Source organism: Malus sylvestris, chromosome 5 (assembly GCF_916048215.2).
Source record: "Malus sylvestris chromosome 5, drMalSylv7.2, whole genome shotgun sequence".
In the NCBI taxonomy this organism is placed as follows: Eukaryota; Viridiplantae; Streptophyta; class Magnoliopsida; order Rosales; family Rosaceae; genus Malus; species Malus sylvestris.
Genome location: NC_062264.1, coordinates 15149369 through 15167629, shown reverse-complemented (window position 1 = coordinate 15167629; position 18261 = coordinate 15149369). Strand labels below are relative to the sequence as shown.

General features: G+C 36.5%; 2 protein-coding genes across 3 annotated transcripts; both read left to right on the top strand.

Annotated features, from left to right (window-relative positions):
• Positions 1-386: 386 nt before the first annotated feature.
• On the top strand, positions 387-3804 carry LOC126621954 (B3 domain-containing transcription factor VRN1-like). Of its 2 annotated transcripts, XM_050290585.1 has the most exons (5): positions 387-722; positions 2186-2726; positions 2814-2870; positions 2953-3152; positions 3243-3804. In XM_050290585.1, the coding sequence occupies exons 1-5, from the start codon at positions 663-665 to the stop codon at positions 3549-3551; spliced, it is 1167 nt and encodes a 388-aa protein (XP_050146542.1). In that variant the 5' UTR covers positions 387-662; the 3' UTR covers positions 3552-3804. The 2 variants fall into 2 exon arrangements, with proteins under 2 accessions (XP_050146542.1, XP_050146541.1); XM_050290584.1 differs by having other exon boundaries at positions 2186-2870.
• Positions 3805-15760: 11956 nt separating this feature from the next.
• Positions 15761-16528, top strand: LOC126620651 (cytochrome b6-f complex subunit 7, chloroplastic-like). Its single transcript, XM_050288867.1, has one exon. The coding sequence runs from the start codon at positions 16002-16004 to the stop codon at positions 16386-16388; it is 387 nt and encodes a 128-aa protein (XP_050144824.1). The 5' UTR covers positions 15761-16001; the 3' UTR covers positions 16389-16528.
• Positions 16529-18261: the final 1733 nt, after the last annotated feature.

Genomic DNA, 18261 nt, shown 5'->3' with positions numbered 1-18261 from the left:
ACTAACCTTACACCATCACCGTCATTACAACCACCATTTTTTCCACCACCACCACTACTATCGTCAACCCCAGTCCTACTACTATGTCCATTTGTTATTGTATACAATTATATCACTTTTACATTAAATTATACCAAATGCTTTTATTTTGTTTTTTATACTCACAACACTTTTAAAATTTAGTTAACTAAACATTCATCATCTTTATTTTACAGTTAATTATTCTTAAAGCACAGCAGAAATAATTTTTTAAAAAAGCATAACAATCCCGTGCTCAATTGTTGACTTGTTTGTGTGGAACCCGACCCGTACACAAATGGACTGAGGCAGGTGATGGACATGGACCCAGCTTGGACTCTTTCAACTTTTAGGTCAAGTAGCAGATGTGTATCTGCACAGGTTTTTCTTTGCTTCTGGAAAACGAAAGTTTGACTCCTGAAACCTGTTTCTGGAGAAGTGCTTTTGTGTAGTAGGCCTGTGGGTTCTGTGTAGGGTTAATACTCAGATCTGAAAACAAAGGACACACAGATTCACACAACAGCCTTCTCCTCCCCCCAAAACCACCACAACCAACCCCCCACCCACCCACCCAAAAAGAAAAAAAAAAAAACCTTCCTGCTACCAAAAACCAAAAACCCAAAAAACAAAAAAAAAACACTGAAATGAGGCCCCCTTATTTTCACAAGCTGATTGTGTCTTCTACTCTCCAAGCCAAACAGCTGGTACATTCTCTTACTCTCTTCATAGTTTGCTTTTTAATTGTGGGTTTTTGCTTTTGTTCTTAATTGTGTGCTCAGCTGTTTGGGTTTTTTTTTTTTTTTTTTTTTTTTGGTTTACTGAGAAATTTGGGGTGTGCGTGGAACTCAAATGGAAAATTAGGAATTTTTCTTCTGTTTCTGGAGGATTTTGCAGACCCACTTAAGAGAGGAAAAAACCCTTCAAATACTGTGTCTTGTCTGTATTTCTTTTGGGTGGGTGGGTAAAAACATAAAGGGTTAAACTTTGGTTTGGTTGTATGGTAATTCAAGGTTGTTTAGATATTTTCTTTAAATTTTCGTCGCAGGTTGTTCTACAAATCCGAGGAACTTGTTTCGTTACATAGTTGAATTCTATTTAAACAAAGTATTTGTTTTATTTTAAATTATTTTAAATTTCCTTCATGATATTTCTAATGTTAGGAAGGTAATGAAAACCCAGCTCAGTAGAATGGCTTTGTATGGCTGCTAACTTTATGTGTTACTGGAGTGAAAATATGAAATTTGATATCGGTTCTGCTCCGTTTAGATGGATGGAAAGTTATTCTAAGTTGAAACCCCGAAAATCTTCTGGCAACAATTGATGATATATGATAGATGGGTCTATTCCTGGTAGGAATTTTATCGGGGTAGAGCGAGTCTTGCGCATATAAGTGTCTAACTAGCTACAAATTATTTGGACTATAATGATAATCTAGTTAGTAACGAAAATCACTTGAGATTTCAACTATTTTTCTTAATCTCTGCTACTCGTTGAAGAAACAAAAATAGAGGTGTAGCGCTCTACTATCCGTCAGAAAAGTTGCAACTGTACGTTAGCAACTTTGAATTTATGAATTCTTAGCAAATAAAGAAGTTGTCCACCAGATTTCACAGGTATAATTCATTCCCCAAATTGTGGTAATAGCGTTCACCTTACTCCATTTCTAGTCTCTCCAGTCTGATTGTTTTGGCTTGTATCAAAAATTGATCCGCTTCTTAATACTCACTTCTGCCTTTCTTTTCTGGTCACTTTTGTCTCCGAATTTTTTTCATGGCTGACAGACTTCATTCCATTGGAAGGCCTCTGAAACGGCATGAGATTTGTTTCATACAAATAACATAAGTTATGTTCATATAATTATCTGATTGGTTTAAGAATCACTTTCTTGGACCTGAAACTTGAAATATGACTTGTACAATTTTGTAAAAAATCATTTTTACATTGAATATTATGTTTTTACTTTGCTAGCATTTTTTCTGATTTAATAAATGTGATGTTATCATTGTATGTTACATATCTGCACTTTTTATGTCATGTTTATCTGTTTATGCAAATTTGCACACTGATATAGCATATTATAAATTAAAAAAAAAAAAGGCAAGGGTTCATATACAACTTTGCACGGTTGCCGTTTTATCCTAGCTATAACTTGATTTTGTAATTGTAGAGGATCCCGGAAAGTTTTGTCCAGAAATTCAGAAACGAGCTATCTACCATTGCTACGCTCACTGTTCCTGACGGTCATGTTTGGCATGTGGGAGTAAAGAAGGTTGACAACAAGTTTTGGTTTCACAGTGGTTGGCAGGATTTCATTGAACATTATTCAATCCGTGTTGGATACTTTTTAACATTCAGACATGAAGGGCGTTCATCTTTCACTGTCCATATATTTAATTTGAAAACTGCTGAGATTAACTATCAACCTAACGCTCTCAGTAGTACTGGAGGTTCTGTTTACCGGTATCAAGTATTTGAAGAGATGGAAGATGATGACTCTGTTGAAATCTTGGGTTCGTCCCCTACATCCATTGTTACCGATTCTTTGAAAGACAAGTGCTTTGGTGACTCTGCAAATCAACTGACTCCTGGGAAAAATTGTACTCCTCCATCGCTGCAGAATTTGTTTAATGGTTCCAAACCTAAGAATTGCGTGAACTGGAGTGATGCTGGGAACCTGCATCTATCGAAGGGTGATGATCTACAAGCAGGTAATGAATCTACTCGAGATATTGGTGTTCAATTTAATGTAACAGAGCTTAAAAAGACAGTGGATGAAGTCAAATTGCGTAGTCCAGGTGAAGACATACGAAGCATAAAGAAGACTGTGAGAAAAAAGCGGAAGGTTAATCCTAGTAAGATCTCTGAACTCGTACTGTTTGTCCTTTTTCGTTGATGGGAAATGCAAATCTCCTTATTAATTCTATGAGAGTGCAGATGTGGAGGAGTCTTCTTCTCAACACGAAAAAGAAGTGGAAATTCGCTTTCGATTTTATGAAAGTGCGTCTGCAAGGAAGAGAACCGTGACAGCCGAAGAAAGAGAAAGGGCTATTAATGCGGCCAAAACATTTGAGCCAGTTAATCCTTTCTGTAGGGTAGTCCTTCGACCATCCTACCTATATAGGGGTTGTATAATGGTGAGTCTTCAATATGATGTGATACACTGCTTCTGCTTGTTGATTTAACTTGTTACATCTTGGCTTAAAATTCCCTTTTTGCTCATGCAGTATTTGCCATCCTGCTTTGCCGAAAAGAATTTAAATGGGGTTTCAGGATTCATCAAACTTCAGTCCGCTGATGGCAGACAATGGTCAGTCCGATGCCTTTATAGAGGAGGTAGAGCAAAATTAAGCCAGGGATGGTATGAGTTTACGATGGATAACAATCTGGGGGAGGGGGACGTTTGTGTCTTTGAGTTGCTCAAAATGAAGGACATTGTGCTGAAAGTTACTGTATTTCGCGTCCTTGAAGATGCAGGATTTGTGAACCAGCCTCAACTGCAAAATCTCACCCCAGCTAAACCGAATAGAAATTAGTGGGTACGTGGCTGGTAAATTTGAATGTCTAAACTGTATCGAAGAATCCCTTTTCTCTTTGGGTAGTGGTCTGATTTGTTCATGTGGAAGTGTTTAGATCTATTTCGATCTAGTACTCAAAACTTTTCAGGATGACTTAGTGGAACTTTTTTTCGTTGTGTAGGAGTTTAAATACAAATTTTCGGGTCTTGACTAGCACTGTAAATAGATTGTTGAATACTGTGATGTTAATTGTCTCCATTTTCCTCTGTTATTGCTTCATATTTCTATACATCTCTTAATCATTGTTAGAGCAAAGACTGGATTAAGATGCTGCCTGCAGTAGACCTGGCAGTTTTTGACACGACACGAAAATAACGGGTTTCGGGTCAACACAATAACTTAACGGGTCATTATCGGATGACCCGTTAAGAACCCGTTAATAATGGGTTCTTATCGGGTATACACGTGGGTAACACGTTTCGACCCTTTAAGAAAAAATTTATTTTGATAATTTTAAAGTTTAATTATTAAAAGATTTATTATAAAATACAATAACCATATTAATATATACAATATATTCTATATTAAATATATAGTTTTGTATTATTATTCTATATAAGTTTTTAAAAAAAGTTTTGGTCATTATTTATTTTTATTATGAGAGTTCTTTATTATCATTACTAGGATAAGTTTTACTTAACATGTTGTTGTCCAAAATTAAAATTAACTAATATAGTATTTGTATAGACAAGAACTAAGAAGACATACATATAAGTATGAAAAATGTGAAAGAATATATAAACACTCGTGATTCATCATTATTCCTTCACAAGTAGATAATGGTTGCACTTACATTATCGTTTAAATTTTTAAAATCCTCCAAACCTTCATGAATAATGTTTTTTATTTGAGGGCAAAATTAATAATAATTATTGTAGAAGTGTAAAAAATGTAAAAAAACAATATATACAATCACTCATAGTAACAAACTTTACAACTAGATGAACGGTTCAGATCTTTGATATTACGTTTCGATATTTACGGTTAGCTGAAATATGAATCGATGTCATATAATTTGTAGAAACTTTATAAACATTAAGCAATATTTTCACTAACTGTAAAACTTTGAATATAATATCAACGATCCAAACCGTTCATCTTCCTGCATCCTCTAATAGATCAAGTTTTCAAAAAAGAAAATCTGAAAAAACAAAATTTGAAGAGAACAATGAAGCGTAAATGTAAACAACAATCAACGGTTAAATTTTGATCTATGATTTATATGATTATAGTGGCAAATTTCGAAGTTAAGCTCTTCATGAAAACTGTAAAGATTGTCATTATGAGTGTTTATATATATATTTTTTATATTTTTTTACACTTCTACATTAATTAAAAAACTATTAAAGACTTTAAGTAAGTGAAAATATACTTAAAAGAAAAATGTGTTTTTATGTTTTGGATGTGATAATATGGTATGTATATACTTATTTAGTATTATATTTTTCATTTGATTATTTATTGGTTTAAAATATATTTTCCTTAACGGGTAACGGTTCGGGTCATATTACCTGTTAATATTATCAGGTCGATTTCGGGTCGGGTCATTTTACCCGTTTATTTTAACGGGTGTTACACGACCTGACCTGTTAAGATATCGAGTATGACACGAAAATGATACGAATACGGAAAACACGACACGAATGCTAGGTCTAGCCTGCAGATGTTATTAATTTTGCGAGTTCTAAATTCTGTTTCTGATTTTTACTTTTTAAATTTGGTCAAGCAAGCTGATTTCCACCCATTCTGATACAAGAAAACTGTTAAAAGAAATTCAACGATCTTCGTTTGACATTACTCTCTGTGTTTTATGGAGAGAATGGTTCGAATTTGAGTGTCTGGCCAACTGGCTTACCCTATGAGAAATTTTCCCGTGCAACCAATATATAGTTTCAGTTATGTCTTCCGTCTTTCATTTACTAAATTTGTTCAGTATTAAAAATGAATTATTGGTACAAGGTAGATGTGCAAGTGGGCATGGCATTGCGTTTATCCTCATTGAAGGTTATAACATATAATATTCTATCAATTCCATCCACAAATGGTATTAAGAAGAGAATTTAAGCATAATCCAATTAGGGTTTGGAAAAATGGTCAAAAAAATAGAATTCAGATTCTCTTTTATCACCATCTTTTCGCTATCTTTTTTATATTTTAATCGAAGTCTTATTGGGCTGTGCATCACTTTACAGTCTCACTATTCTCTCAGTGACCCAAAGACTTGAAAGAAAAAAGGAAAAAGAAAAAAAGAAGCCTCACTATATTATCACTTTCGGCTCAGTTTTATTTGGTGGCAACTTTTTCCAATGTCTCATTAGAGATCAAGGGAAGTAGTTGATGACTTTCCAATTCATGGGTTGGTATTTGGCAAAAAGAAAATAAACAAACCAAATCAACACCATCTTTGCCATTGGATGTGATTTCTTTTTTTATTTTTTTTGTCAAAGAAATGTGATTTCTTTTCCGGATGATCACTTTTTCTTTATACAAGTGAGGAAAATATTAGGGAGACTACATTTTTGTACTATTTTGTGTATGACTGTGACAAATGATGTGTACATGTCATGTCAATTAAGAATAGCCTAAACTACCTTAACCTATGCCCAGTCATCCAACTTTATGCCTAGTGATAGCCTAAAACTTATTTGGTATGAAATTCAAAATTATTTTTAAATCTTAATAATTGAAGAAATAAGAAAGGGAAAGAGAAGAGGGAGAATGGAAAGAAAATGAGAGATAGGGGACAAAGACATAGAAAGCTGAGGGAAATGATCGAAAGAGAGAGAAGAGAAGGGAACAAGAGAGTGAAAAATCATAATAAATTGGAAGAGAGAAGAGAGAAAAGGAAATGATCGGATGAGAAAGGAGAGTGATAGGAGCATATTTATATGACTTAGTTAGCTTGTTTCTTTGCATTTAGTGAGTTAGTTTCTGCTTGTTAGAGTGCTTTAAGCTATTTTCGTGTGTTTTCAGGTTCAAATGACAAAGTTGGCAAGAAAGTGCAATTTGGAGCAATTTTGGGCCAAGAATAGATAGCATATGCATGGAGCAAGGTGGATGGACATTTTTGAAGATCAAAAGAGGCTAGGAATGTGCTACAAATATGGATAAATTAAGTCAAGACTTGAAAGATAAGGAATCAACTAAAAAGAAAGAACATTATCTTAACCAACCTTATCTTATCCAACATTATCCAAAACCTTATCTTATCCTAACCTTATCCTAATCCTATTCTACCTAAATTCCAGCTGCAAGGGGGATTCCTTATCATATTAAACCACCTCTTATTTGATTTCTAGGAGTCCTACAACAATGCTAAGAACTAATCATTTTCCTCCACAAACAATGCCGTGTATCTGCCCTATAAATACACTTGTGCCGCACCATTCAGAGAACCACACACATAAGAGCCTAAAATCAGAAAAATACACAATTGTGCCGCAGCTTTACAAGGAAGGAAGGAGAAGAAGAAGCTTAGAGCCGTGCCTACCATTCAAGACCTTTGGATTGTTGGAGCGTTTCTAGGTGTATTCTATCTTTTGTTTTCAATGTTTAATTTTAATTGTCTTTGTTTAATTGCAAACATGTGGAACTAAATTCGTTTTAGCTAGAGGAGAATTCAAAGCCATGAACATATGTGTGATATGAATTGATTAGATCTAGTTATTGTTTCATAAATCGTGAATGCAATTTACTTATTTGTTTGATTGATAACTTATTCTTGTGTGTTGATTGAGGATGCATACTTAGTTTGCATGCAGGGATTTGATGCTAAAATATAAGGGAGTTTCACCTAATAGTTATGAACTTATATTTATAAGTAGTGGAGGTTGCTAGTCACGATCGTGTTAAGTAAATTCCTAGCAGGAGTATCATGCAGTTCATAGTTACGAATGTCATGTCAATGCTTATGATTTTCATAGAACTTAATGATCTTTGATATGTATCTCTATTATGCAGTTCATATAGGGAACTTGATAAGAATAATTTGGTTGCGTCGCTGAGTCCAATTCAATGAATTTAAGAAAATCTGATGGTTAAGTTGTGCAGTTCACGGTTAACTTGGGGCATTGTCATTCATGGTTTATAAGAAGAATAACTAGAAATCAATTTGTGTGCATATGTGTCATGTGTGGAGAAGGACCCTCTAGCTAGCCTTTCACCCCCTTCATTCACCCCAATTTCGTATCAATTAGTTTGTTTTCTGCAAGTTACTTAGTTTTAGTCTTAAATTCGTCAAAATAACCCCCCTTTGGTATTTTGAGTCAAGTTAAGTTTAGAATTCGTCCAAATCACCCTTTAGTTCCTGTTTTGAGTCAATTTAACTTAGTTTGTGTGTAGCTTATTTTGAGTAGTTTAAGTTTAGTTTTATGTTTTTGAGTCTAGTTTAGTGATTTAGAGTTTAATTTGTGTAGATTAGCATCCCTCCTAATCCTGGCCTATAATGATCCCTACTTACACATACTACAACCATCAAAAAGATGGTTTAAGTTTGTGTGCTATTATATATCACATTAGAGAGAAAAAAAAAATCATAACACATAGGAAGAGAGAGGTGAGGGAGGGAGGGAGGAGAGAGAGAATAAAAAATGAAGAGATAAGATAGAAAACGAAGATGAGAGATAATTAAAATTAAAAACTGACTTTTTGTGTTTTTCACAAATAAGTTAAATTTTTTAAGTTGGTTTTGAGTTCACCTTTTTAAAAGGGTAATACTTGAGAGACTAAATTTACAAACCAAATTTTGTAAAATGAATAATTGACTTGAGACCCAAATACTGTTTTTTGAGTTCAAAAACTGGATTCAAATTGCATACCAAACAGGTCCTTAATATTTTTACATTTTTTTTTGTCAAAGAATATTTTTACATTCTTTATTTGAATAAGATGTAGACATCAATCCGCTTTGGAAAGTTGATAAATAGAAAACTTCAAGCCTGGACATAAATATACTTCACATGGAGTCCTCTTTTAGACATAGGACGTTGTTTAAAAATAGGGATGGCTTCAAAGCAACAGGTGTTTTAGCTAAATTTGATTTATAATTGTTTATATTTTTTATTTCAATCTTTGGTATTAATTTTCCGTTTCATTCAATGCTATGTAGTATTAAAGAAATTTTCTTCAAAAAAATTGTATTCATTCCAAGAAAAACTTTGAAAGGGGTTATGCAAGGTTTATGGTTTAGGGCATGGGGTGACCTAGATTTGGAGGGAACATTTTTGTGTATTTTGAACTAATAATAATTGAGTACACATACATAGACATGTTAATTGTTCTGCAAGTTACAATACGTCAAGTTGTTGAAATTTATCAGCTGCAAGTTACAATACGCAAGTTGGATTCTGGTTCCGCCCCTAAAAAAACCATATAGAAAATGCTAGCCTAATAAGTTCATGAAAATGCATGACCGAATACAAAATGCTAGGATCAATCGAGTGCATGCGCCCAATTGTCCTCATTCTTTTGGTGTTTGGAGAAAGCACGTAGATGAGGTCCGTAAGGGTTCCTAATTGCTGTGCTATTGCCCTTTTAGACTTAGTAACAGAAATAATAAACTTTGATAACTCAAGTTTCAATTGTCGGTCTCCAAAAGTCTCGGATAAGTTTGTTCAAAAAACTTCCGGTGGCCGATATTTGTCGAAGATAATACGAATTCTACCTTCTGCGATTACAAATAAGTAACCAGCTGCAAAGTTCCATGCATTTCTTTTGAGGAATTCTACCTTTTGCGATTACAAATAGTAACCAGCTCCAAAGTAAAGAACTAGGATTTGTAGAGAACTAGGTTTCCAGTAAACTGGTTTTCCAGGAAAGTAAATATCGCACAAGGTTTTTCTTCACTGTATTGCATACCCTCAACAACGTAGGGTGCAATCTATTTATAATCAACTTCAGATTACATAAGGACTTTCAAAATCCTATTTACAAGGTATAATTCAAAAACAACAAACTATCACCTGAACACACAGTTGAAACTGATTACTACAACTTCGAAAAATCAAATAATAATAACAGAAAAGCTAGCCAATCAGAACCGCTGACCAAGTATACAAATTAAAGAGTTTGAATTGGAAGAGGATTCACGACTCAGTCTTTCACAAAGTTCCATGCATTTCTTCATGAGGATTCAGCCGTTGCCAGGGATCAAACCTGAGTCACCCGGGTGACAGGTGGGAATACTTACCACTTGATATAGGAACATATTTATGCAACTTAATTAGCTTGTTTTCTTGCATTTATGTTGTTAGTTCTTAGTTATTTTAGTATTTTAAGCTATTTTCGTATGTTTGTAAGTCCAAAGGGTTAATGTGGTAAAAAAATGCATTTTGGAGTCTTTTGGAGCAGTTTTGGGCATGTAATGGATAGCATAGGCTTGGAGCAAAGGGTATGGACGAAATTGAAGACCTAAAGATGCAAGGATTCCTAATTAAAGAATGATTCCCAGTTGAAGAAGGATTCCTAGAAGAATGAGGATTCCTAGAAGAATAAGGATTCCTACTCAAAGAAGGAATGTTAACCAAGGTTTCCTACTTTGGTTTTGACCTTTCCTAATCTTAATTTATCAAGGTTCCAGCTGCAAAAGAGTGTCCTAAATATGTTAGGACACTTAATTACATCTTTCCCTTTCCTTTTCATCTCTTGCCGCATAAGGGGACTCTCCCCTTTCCTATTTTATGTCTTAAAAACACATTCCCTTTCTTTCCTAAACCCAGCCGCACCTTTTTCCCTTTTCTCTCTTAAATTCTAACAATTAAATGCCTTTCCCTTTTCTTGCCGCATATCCCTTTCCTTTTCTCTTTAATTTTTGACTTTTAATTCTTGTAGGATAAATTAGCTAAGTTCTAAACCTTTCCTATTATTTTCTGAGTACCCTAGCCCTATAAATAACATATTGCCGCACCCTTTAGGGGTCTTTTCTCTTCTCGTCAGCCATTCCATCCACCCATCCACCCATCCACCCATCCACCCTTCACCATAACTCACCTATATCCATCCATCACCATAATTTACCACTCATCCATCATCCCACACCTTGTGCCGCAGCAAAGAAGAAGAAGGATGACCCTTGGACGTGCTTGCCATTCAAGATTGGATTGCTGGAGCGTTTTTAGGTGTTTTCATTCTTTGTTTTCAATGTTTAAGTTTAATTATCTTTGTTTTGTGAACATGAGGAGCTCGTTTTAGCTAGAGGGAAGTTCGAAGCCATGAACATCCTTGAGATATGAATTGATTTCTTCAAATTGTGATTTGATAAGTTGTGAATGCAATTTAATTAACTGTTTTCTTCAAAACTGATTCTTGTATGTTGATTAAGGATGCATACTTAGTTTTTATGCATGAATTTGATGCTAGAATATAAATGAGTTTCGCCTAATCGTTACAAATTTATATTCATGAATAGTGAAGGTTGCTAGTCACAATCGCGTTAATTGAATTCTTGGCAAACGTATCATGCATTTATAGTTACAAATGTCTCGTCAACACTTATGATTTTCATGGAACGTAATGATCTCTGATTGTATCTCTATTATGCATTCATGTAAGGGACTTTTGGAGAATGATTTGGGTTGTCGCATGCATTCATCCTATTTATACCATACTTAGGGCCTCCGTATTTAGACCTCGTATAAATACTCGGGGGACTTAAATGTAATTATGTAATAAGGGAATGGGCAAATATGTAATAAGTAAGGAGCCCTTATTCTATAAAAGGACCCCTCACCCTCCTCATTAAGGAAGGCCATTTCTTAGGCCATGGGAAGAGTTCTCTCACACTCAGAAGCTCTCCCCCTCACTTCTCAGAGAAACACAATATCAGTGTGGACGTAGCTCAAACCTTGGGGTGAACCACAATACATCTTGTGTTATTTACATTTCTGCAGATTCACGGTTGGATTTTTGTTGTTCCAAGAACTCCGATTTTGTGCATCAACATTTGGCGCCGTCTGTGGGAAATGACACGAAAAACTATGTTGGTTCTCTCTCAATTTTTCACCTTCGCCATGAATCTGCAAAACCCAAGAACCCATAAACCCTATCCCTCACCTGCGAGTCCTTCTCCTCGTTTTCTCTCACGATGAAAGGCCTAATGCGAAGCCCCTGGCAAGCAGTAGGCCATGGCCCTCATCTCTGCGTAACTACAACTTGATTCTGATGGTCATTGAGCACTCATCCCAAGGGGAACACGCGTACGACATTTTCTCTCGCCTCCTCAAGGAGCAGATCATCTGCACCAACGGCCCCATCAACGATGACACCTCTCACGTCATCGTCGCGCAGCTTCTCTTCTTGGAATCTGAGAACCCGTCCAAGCCCAGCCACATGTACCTCAATTCCAATCGTGAATGAGTACATGGTAGTTGGGTTTAGTTACGACGAGACGATGACGTTTAAAGCTAGCTGAGCTTTACCCGGACCTGGTGGAGCTCTGTGAATAAAGCTTTTAAAGCTACAGCTTTTGTAAATGAAGCTTTTGAAGCTGGAGCTCTGTGAATGAAGCTTTTGAAGCTAAAGCTTTTGTCAATGAAGCTTTTGAAGCTAGAGCTCTATAAATGAAGCTTTTGAAGCTGATTGACATGAGTGATGCTCATGAATGTTTATGTTGAATGACATGAGTGATGCTCATGGATGTTGACATGAGTGATGCTCATGAAGTTGACATGAATGATGCTCATGAATGTTTATGTATGATTGATATGAGTAATCCCTCACTTTCATTAGAGAACACCCATTATTCATGTACGGAGGAGCAAGCCCTTATTTTATAAAAGGGACTCCCTCACCTTCATTAGAGAGCATCGCCGCCAACTGAGCAACCGCCTCGCCGCGAGCATCAACTCTAACCCATCACTTATGTATTGAGGTGTGAGCCCTTATTCTATAAAATGGACTCTCTCAGCATCATTAGAGAGCATCGCCGCCAACTGAGCAACCGCCTCGCCTCGAGCACCAACTCTAACCCATCACTTATGTATTGAGGAGCGAGCCCTTATTCTATAAAAGGGACTCCCTCACCATCATTAGAGAGCATCGCCACCTACTGAGCAACCGCCTCGCCGCGAGTATCACTCCTAACCCATCACTTATGTATTGAGAAGTGAGCCCTTATTCTATAAAAGGGACCATCAATAGAGAGCATCGCCGCCTGCTGAGCAACTGCCTCGCCGCGAGCATAAACTCTAGCCCATTATTTATGTATTGAGGAGCGAGCCCTTATTCTATAAAAGGGACTCCCTCACCTCCAATGCCACAAGCCGAGCCAACCAAGGCAACATAAGCCACAAGCAGAGCAGCCTCGCAACATGTGCTACTTCTAGTTTAGTATCATTTCAGATTGAGCATCGCCTCATATCGAGCATCAGTTCTAGACGACATCTAGTTACTTCGGCCCACACATGGACTGAATTTCAAGTCTCCAGCCAAAAGACTCTCTTGACTGAAGACTTGGGGGACTACTGTTTATACCATACTTAGGGCCTCCGTATTTAGACCTCGTATAAATACTTGGGGGACTTAAATGTAATTATGTAATAAGGGAAGGGGCAAATATGTAATAAGTGAGGAGCCCTTATTCTATAAAAGGACCCCTCATTCTCCTCATTGAAAAGGCTTCACTCTCACCCTCAGAGGCCAACTCTTAGGCCTGAAGCCCTCTCACCCTCTCACATCCCCTCTCATATTGCATAGGCTTTCTCCCTCACAATCCTCTCAGAAATACAATATCAGTGAGGACGTAGCCCAAACCTTGGGGTGAACCACGATACATCTTGTGTTATTTACATTTCTGCAGATTCACGATCGGATTTACTTTATTCCAGGACCTCCGGTTTTGTGCATCAACACATCCAATTCAATGAGTAAAGGAAAATCTAAGGGTTAATTAGTGCATCACGGTTAATCTGGGGTGTTGAGCTTCATAATTTATTGAAAAGCAATTGGAAATCGATTCATGTACAAGTGTGTCATGTGTGAAGAATGGACCTCTAGCTAATCCATCAACCATCTTATTTTCCAAAATTCGTTTTACAATCTGTTTAGTTTTACAATTTGTTTGTTTGCTTAAAATTCGTCAAAAACCCAATCACCTTTACTTTAGAGTGTCTAATTAGTTAGAATATGTCTTAGTTTGTGTTTTTAAGTGTTTTGAGTCAAGTTTCAATCAATTTTCGTCCAAGACATTCCTAGTGTCTAGTTTGAGTCTATTTAGTTGTTTTAAGCTGTTTTGAGTCATTCTAGTTAGTTTTGAGTCTTTTCAGTTTGTTTTGAGTTATTTGAGTCTAGTTAAGTGTTTTTAAAGCCTAGTTTTATGTTTTAAGGTCAGTTTTAATAGATTAGCAATCCCTCCTAATCCCCGGTTCAGAACAATCCCTACTTACATCTTTACTACAATTGTCAAAAAGAGGGTTTAATTTGTTTGTTAAGTTAATTTTCGCATCACCACTATACTACAACGACTTGGTTGTACTTTTAGAACATATTCAATACATAAAACCATGTCATGTTATAAATTTTCTAAATTTCAATCTCTCATAAGTTCTGTAATAAGCTTCTTTTTATTGAATACCTACACATCTTTTGAGAAATAATTTTCACATCTTTTTCTCCTTTCACATTTACTTTTATTCTTTCAATCATTAGATTGAATAAATAATTAAAAAAAGGGGGTAAAATAAAAAGGAAGAAGTGCAAAAGGAGGAATTAAAGTGCAAAAGGAGGAATTAAATTGCATTGATATTTTCCCATCTTTGTTACGGACCAAAATAATGTCAAAGAACAAGAGATTTGTAGCCCAAGTAAGTGATTAAAAGTATTCACTTCTTACAACTAAGTTGCGTTCAGTTTCCAGTTTCTCAATATCGTTTGTATTGTAAAATAGGATACTTATCTTTCCAAAACTAATTACATTTCCAATTTAGTTTTGGTTCATTGGGGTTTGGTTTGGGTGATTGGGGAAATTATGCTTTTTTTTTTCTAACAAATAATATTATCTACACTAAGGGGAAGGGGGTGGACTTAGCCTCACAATAGGCTAGCAATAATGTGGTTCAAACTCGCCTTTGGCGAGAATCGAACCTAAGGCCTCTCACTTACAAATGAAGAGGAATACCACTAGACCATAGTACTAAGTGGTAGGGAAATTATTCTTTTAGGAATAGTGCCATTCACATACTCATTTGTACCTCCCACACACTCTTGTTAATTTTGGTCATTGATTTTCTTCAATTCATTAGGTCTGACTGCTAGAAATTGATAAGGTTGTGTGCGAAGTAAAAATTAGTGTGTACATAACACTACCCTTCTTTTAGTTGAAGTGTTTATTATGGGTTTAATTGGAGATGGCCCATTCAGTATGCTCTACTTTGTATGTTATTGCTTGGCCCATATTATTCCAACATGGTGACATAGCACACTATGCTCCTTTATTCTTTTTGTCGTTATATTGTACAAACTAAAAGAAGGCAATATATAAAATTAAGGGCCAATTTGATATTGTTCTGCTTTTTTTAAAAATTATTTTTGATGTGCTTTAAAAGTAATTATTTGTAAAATAAAGCATATAAGGTAAATGTATTTAAAAAAAATATTGTGAGTATGAAAATGAGTGTAAAAGCGTTGAAATTTTTTAACGTAAAAGGAATATAGTTGTATATAATAACAAATATGGACATGGTAGTAGGTGTGGCGGCTATGACAATAGTAGTGGTAGAGACAATGGTGGGGTATAACGATTGTGCCAGTAGTGGGGATGGTGGTGGCGGTGGCGGCAACAATGGTTGTGGATGTGATGGTGGTGCTGGTGGTGTAAGGTTCGTGTTTGGAGTGGTAGGTGGTGACGGTCACTTCATTTTCAAAGAAATAAAATGTATGGACAATAAAAAATAATGTCATTTCAAAATCTAATGAGTAGTACATGAGTTGAAAATATATATTAAATGCTTAACTCCTTTTTTTTTATTTAAGCAACTTTATTATAACCGAACGACTTATCACATATAAAAAATCGAAAAATAATTTCCGCACATTCTTCTTCTTTTTACACACATGTGCCAAGTATTTTCCATTCCCAAATCCAATAAACCTTCCCACATCCATTTATTTACCTGATTAAACAACTCGTAGTCAATCTTTTCATGGTTATCATTTAAAGTAGCACAATCTCTCTTTTTAGAAACCAAAATCTCATCCAATCTGCTCGTCCACCAACCATCCCCTCTCACCTTATCCATTCAACATCTCTCATCCCATTCCATACAAAACTCACCCCATTTGGTTTCCCTTCATCTCTACTTGTACAAACCACAAACCCCATAACAAAAAACAACATATTTCCTCGCCAAAACAATCCATTTTTCATTTAACTTTGTCTAAGTATTTGTGTTTCTTCTTCTTCAGAAAGTTATAGCAATGGCAACAGCCTCAGTCACTGTCTCTCCAGCAATGGTTGCTGCCACCACAGTGGCCAAATCAAGGAGGATGACTTCATCAGCAAACAATGTGACATACATAACAGGACTCAATGCCTTCTCTGGACTCAGAGCTCAGAGCAGTGTGGCCTCCCTTGGCCTTCCACAGAGCACTGAGCAGTCCTTTGCTAGGGTTGTGAGCTCATTGAGAGCCCCATCAAGGGGCAGTGGTGGTGGTGGTGGTGCACTGTCTTCCACCTGCAATGCTGTTGGTGAGATTTTTAAGATTGCTGCCATCCTCAATGGACTCACTCTCGTCGGAGTTGCAGTCGGATTCGTGCTTCTTCGGATTGAAGCAGCGGTTGAGGAGGCGGCTGAGGCTGAGTAATAAAGAGAATTTTCAGATGCCTTTGATTATGTTTGCTTATATCAACACTGTATCATCTCTCTTTAAAAAATACTTGATTTTATGTAGCAATGACTAATATTTTCAGTTTCTTGAATTACATTGAATTGAGTGCTCAACAATCACATCTTAATTTGTGCCTGCCACACTCTGTTAAACATAATTGCAATGGCTAATAAACCATTTCAGAAACTAGGGTTCGACCAAGTTTTGGTTAGAGAGGAGGGCATGACTATGTATATATACGGCTAATAAATCATTCTATATATATGGAATGTTAATAACATTTCCCTTTGCTTATTGTTTCGGTCACTGTTCTAAAAATCTCCGTTTAACGAAGTTTTGGTCCTACCTAGGCGCTAAGCGGTTGGCTACCGCCTTGATTAGTCTCTAGGCGTTTGAAAATTAAGAAAATGCATCTAGACTCGCTTAGGCGTCCGCCTAGTCCGCCTAAACCCGCCCACTTAGACAGAAAATCAATAACTTTCATTCTGCATTTTAATTTTTTAATAAAATGTAAGAGACTTGTTGAATACTTGGATGAACACTCATTATATGCTTGTTCCTATCTTTTCAATATGTTCTACTACTTTATAATTTATATGTCATTAACTGTAAATAGGCACTTATATATAAAATATATAATAAATTTACTTAAATCCGCCTAGTCCGCCTAGGCCCCAATTTGGGCCCCGCTAGCCACCTAGGCGCTAGGCCGTAACTCACCGTCCGACTAACGTTTAGCGTCTTTTATAACCTTAGTTTCGGTTTCTCTTTCAGTGTCTCTAAATCTTTCTCATTCGACCTCCTAGGGCAACCGGCTTCTTGATGGCCAGAACTCTTACAAGAATCACATTTTTTGGGGTTTTATTTTTGCATTCTTGGCCATTGCTGCACAAAGCACCACCAGTTCCTTTTCGATGCTTCAAAGTATGAGTGAGAGAAATAAGAAGAAAGATAAAGCATTAAGCAAGACATATGTGTCATATTCTTTCGGATAAGGGAGGCAGACGCAGTGCCAGCCACAACAACACGCAGATTGGAAGCTTTATTGCTTTTGCTTGTCGGTTGATGATTCGCGCATTCACTCACATCCCTTCTAGTTGTCACACTTGCACAAACACGGGATTCATGAGAGCATTTCCACCGGAGGTGGAATAGCCCAGCACCTAGTAAAAAAATCAGGCTGGGAGGCTGTCAATCCACTCCAGCCCACAAATTTGCCTGGCACCACCCTGTGCCAGTCTCCAGACCAGCCCATTTTTGACTGACCTTGGGACCGGCCTATTTGGCTGGCGCGTGCCTTTCACTTGCGCGTGGGCGCGAGTAGGAGACAGGAATGCAGGCAGCGGGGCCCGCTGTCAGCGGATTCCCCCATCACCCGGATCATGGCGACGTGGCCCTCTCTTTGCTGTTGGATTTCCAACGGCTAGTTTTTCTAGACCATTGGATTTCCAACTGTAAAAAAAATTTGAATTTCACTTTTAAATTGGACTGTCCGATCACAAATCAACTGTCCACGTTCCCCCTCCCAAAAAAAGGCCCAACGGTCAGAATTATGATTGTTGGCCACCAGTGGCGAAGCCAGGAATTTTCGGCAGGAGGGGCGAAATTTAAAAGAGTAAAAGGTTCATAAAAAATATAGACAACCAAATCTTTGTACATAATATACAATATTAATATCGTTCATAACTACCTGGAATACTCGAAGGAGGATTTGGAGTAACTAAAATATTCGAAGAAAGACTATCCGGAAATATTCAAATAAGGACTATCCGTTGTACCCGGAATATTTGAAGGAGGATTTAAACACTGTTTTTTATAGTATTGTTACGTACATTACGTAATTGTACAA

Coding starts and splice junctions, on each gene's coding strand:
- LOC126621954 (XM_050290584.1), top strand. CDS start 663: ATGAGGCCCCCTTATTTTCACAAGCTGATTGTGTCTTCTACTCTCCAA. Junction 2,871..2,952: donor AAAGCGGAAGGTTAATCCTA/GTAAGATCTCTG, acceptor ATGAGAGTGCAG/ATGTGGAGGAGTCTTCTTCT. Junction 3,153..3,242: donor TATATAGGGGTTGTATAATG/GTGAGTCTTCAA, acceptor TTGCTCATGCAG/TATTTGCCATCCTGCTTTGC.
- LOC126620651 (XM_050288867.1), top strand. CDS start 16,002: ATGGCAACAGCCTCAGTCACTGTCTCTCCAGCAATGGTTGCTGCCACC.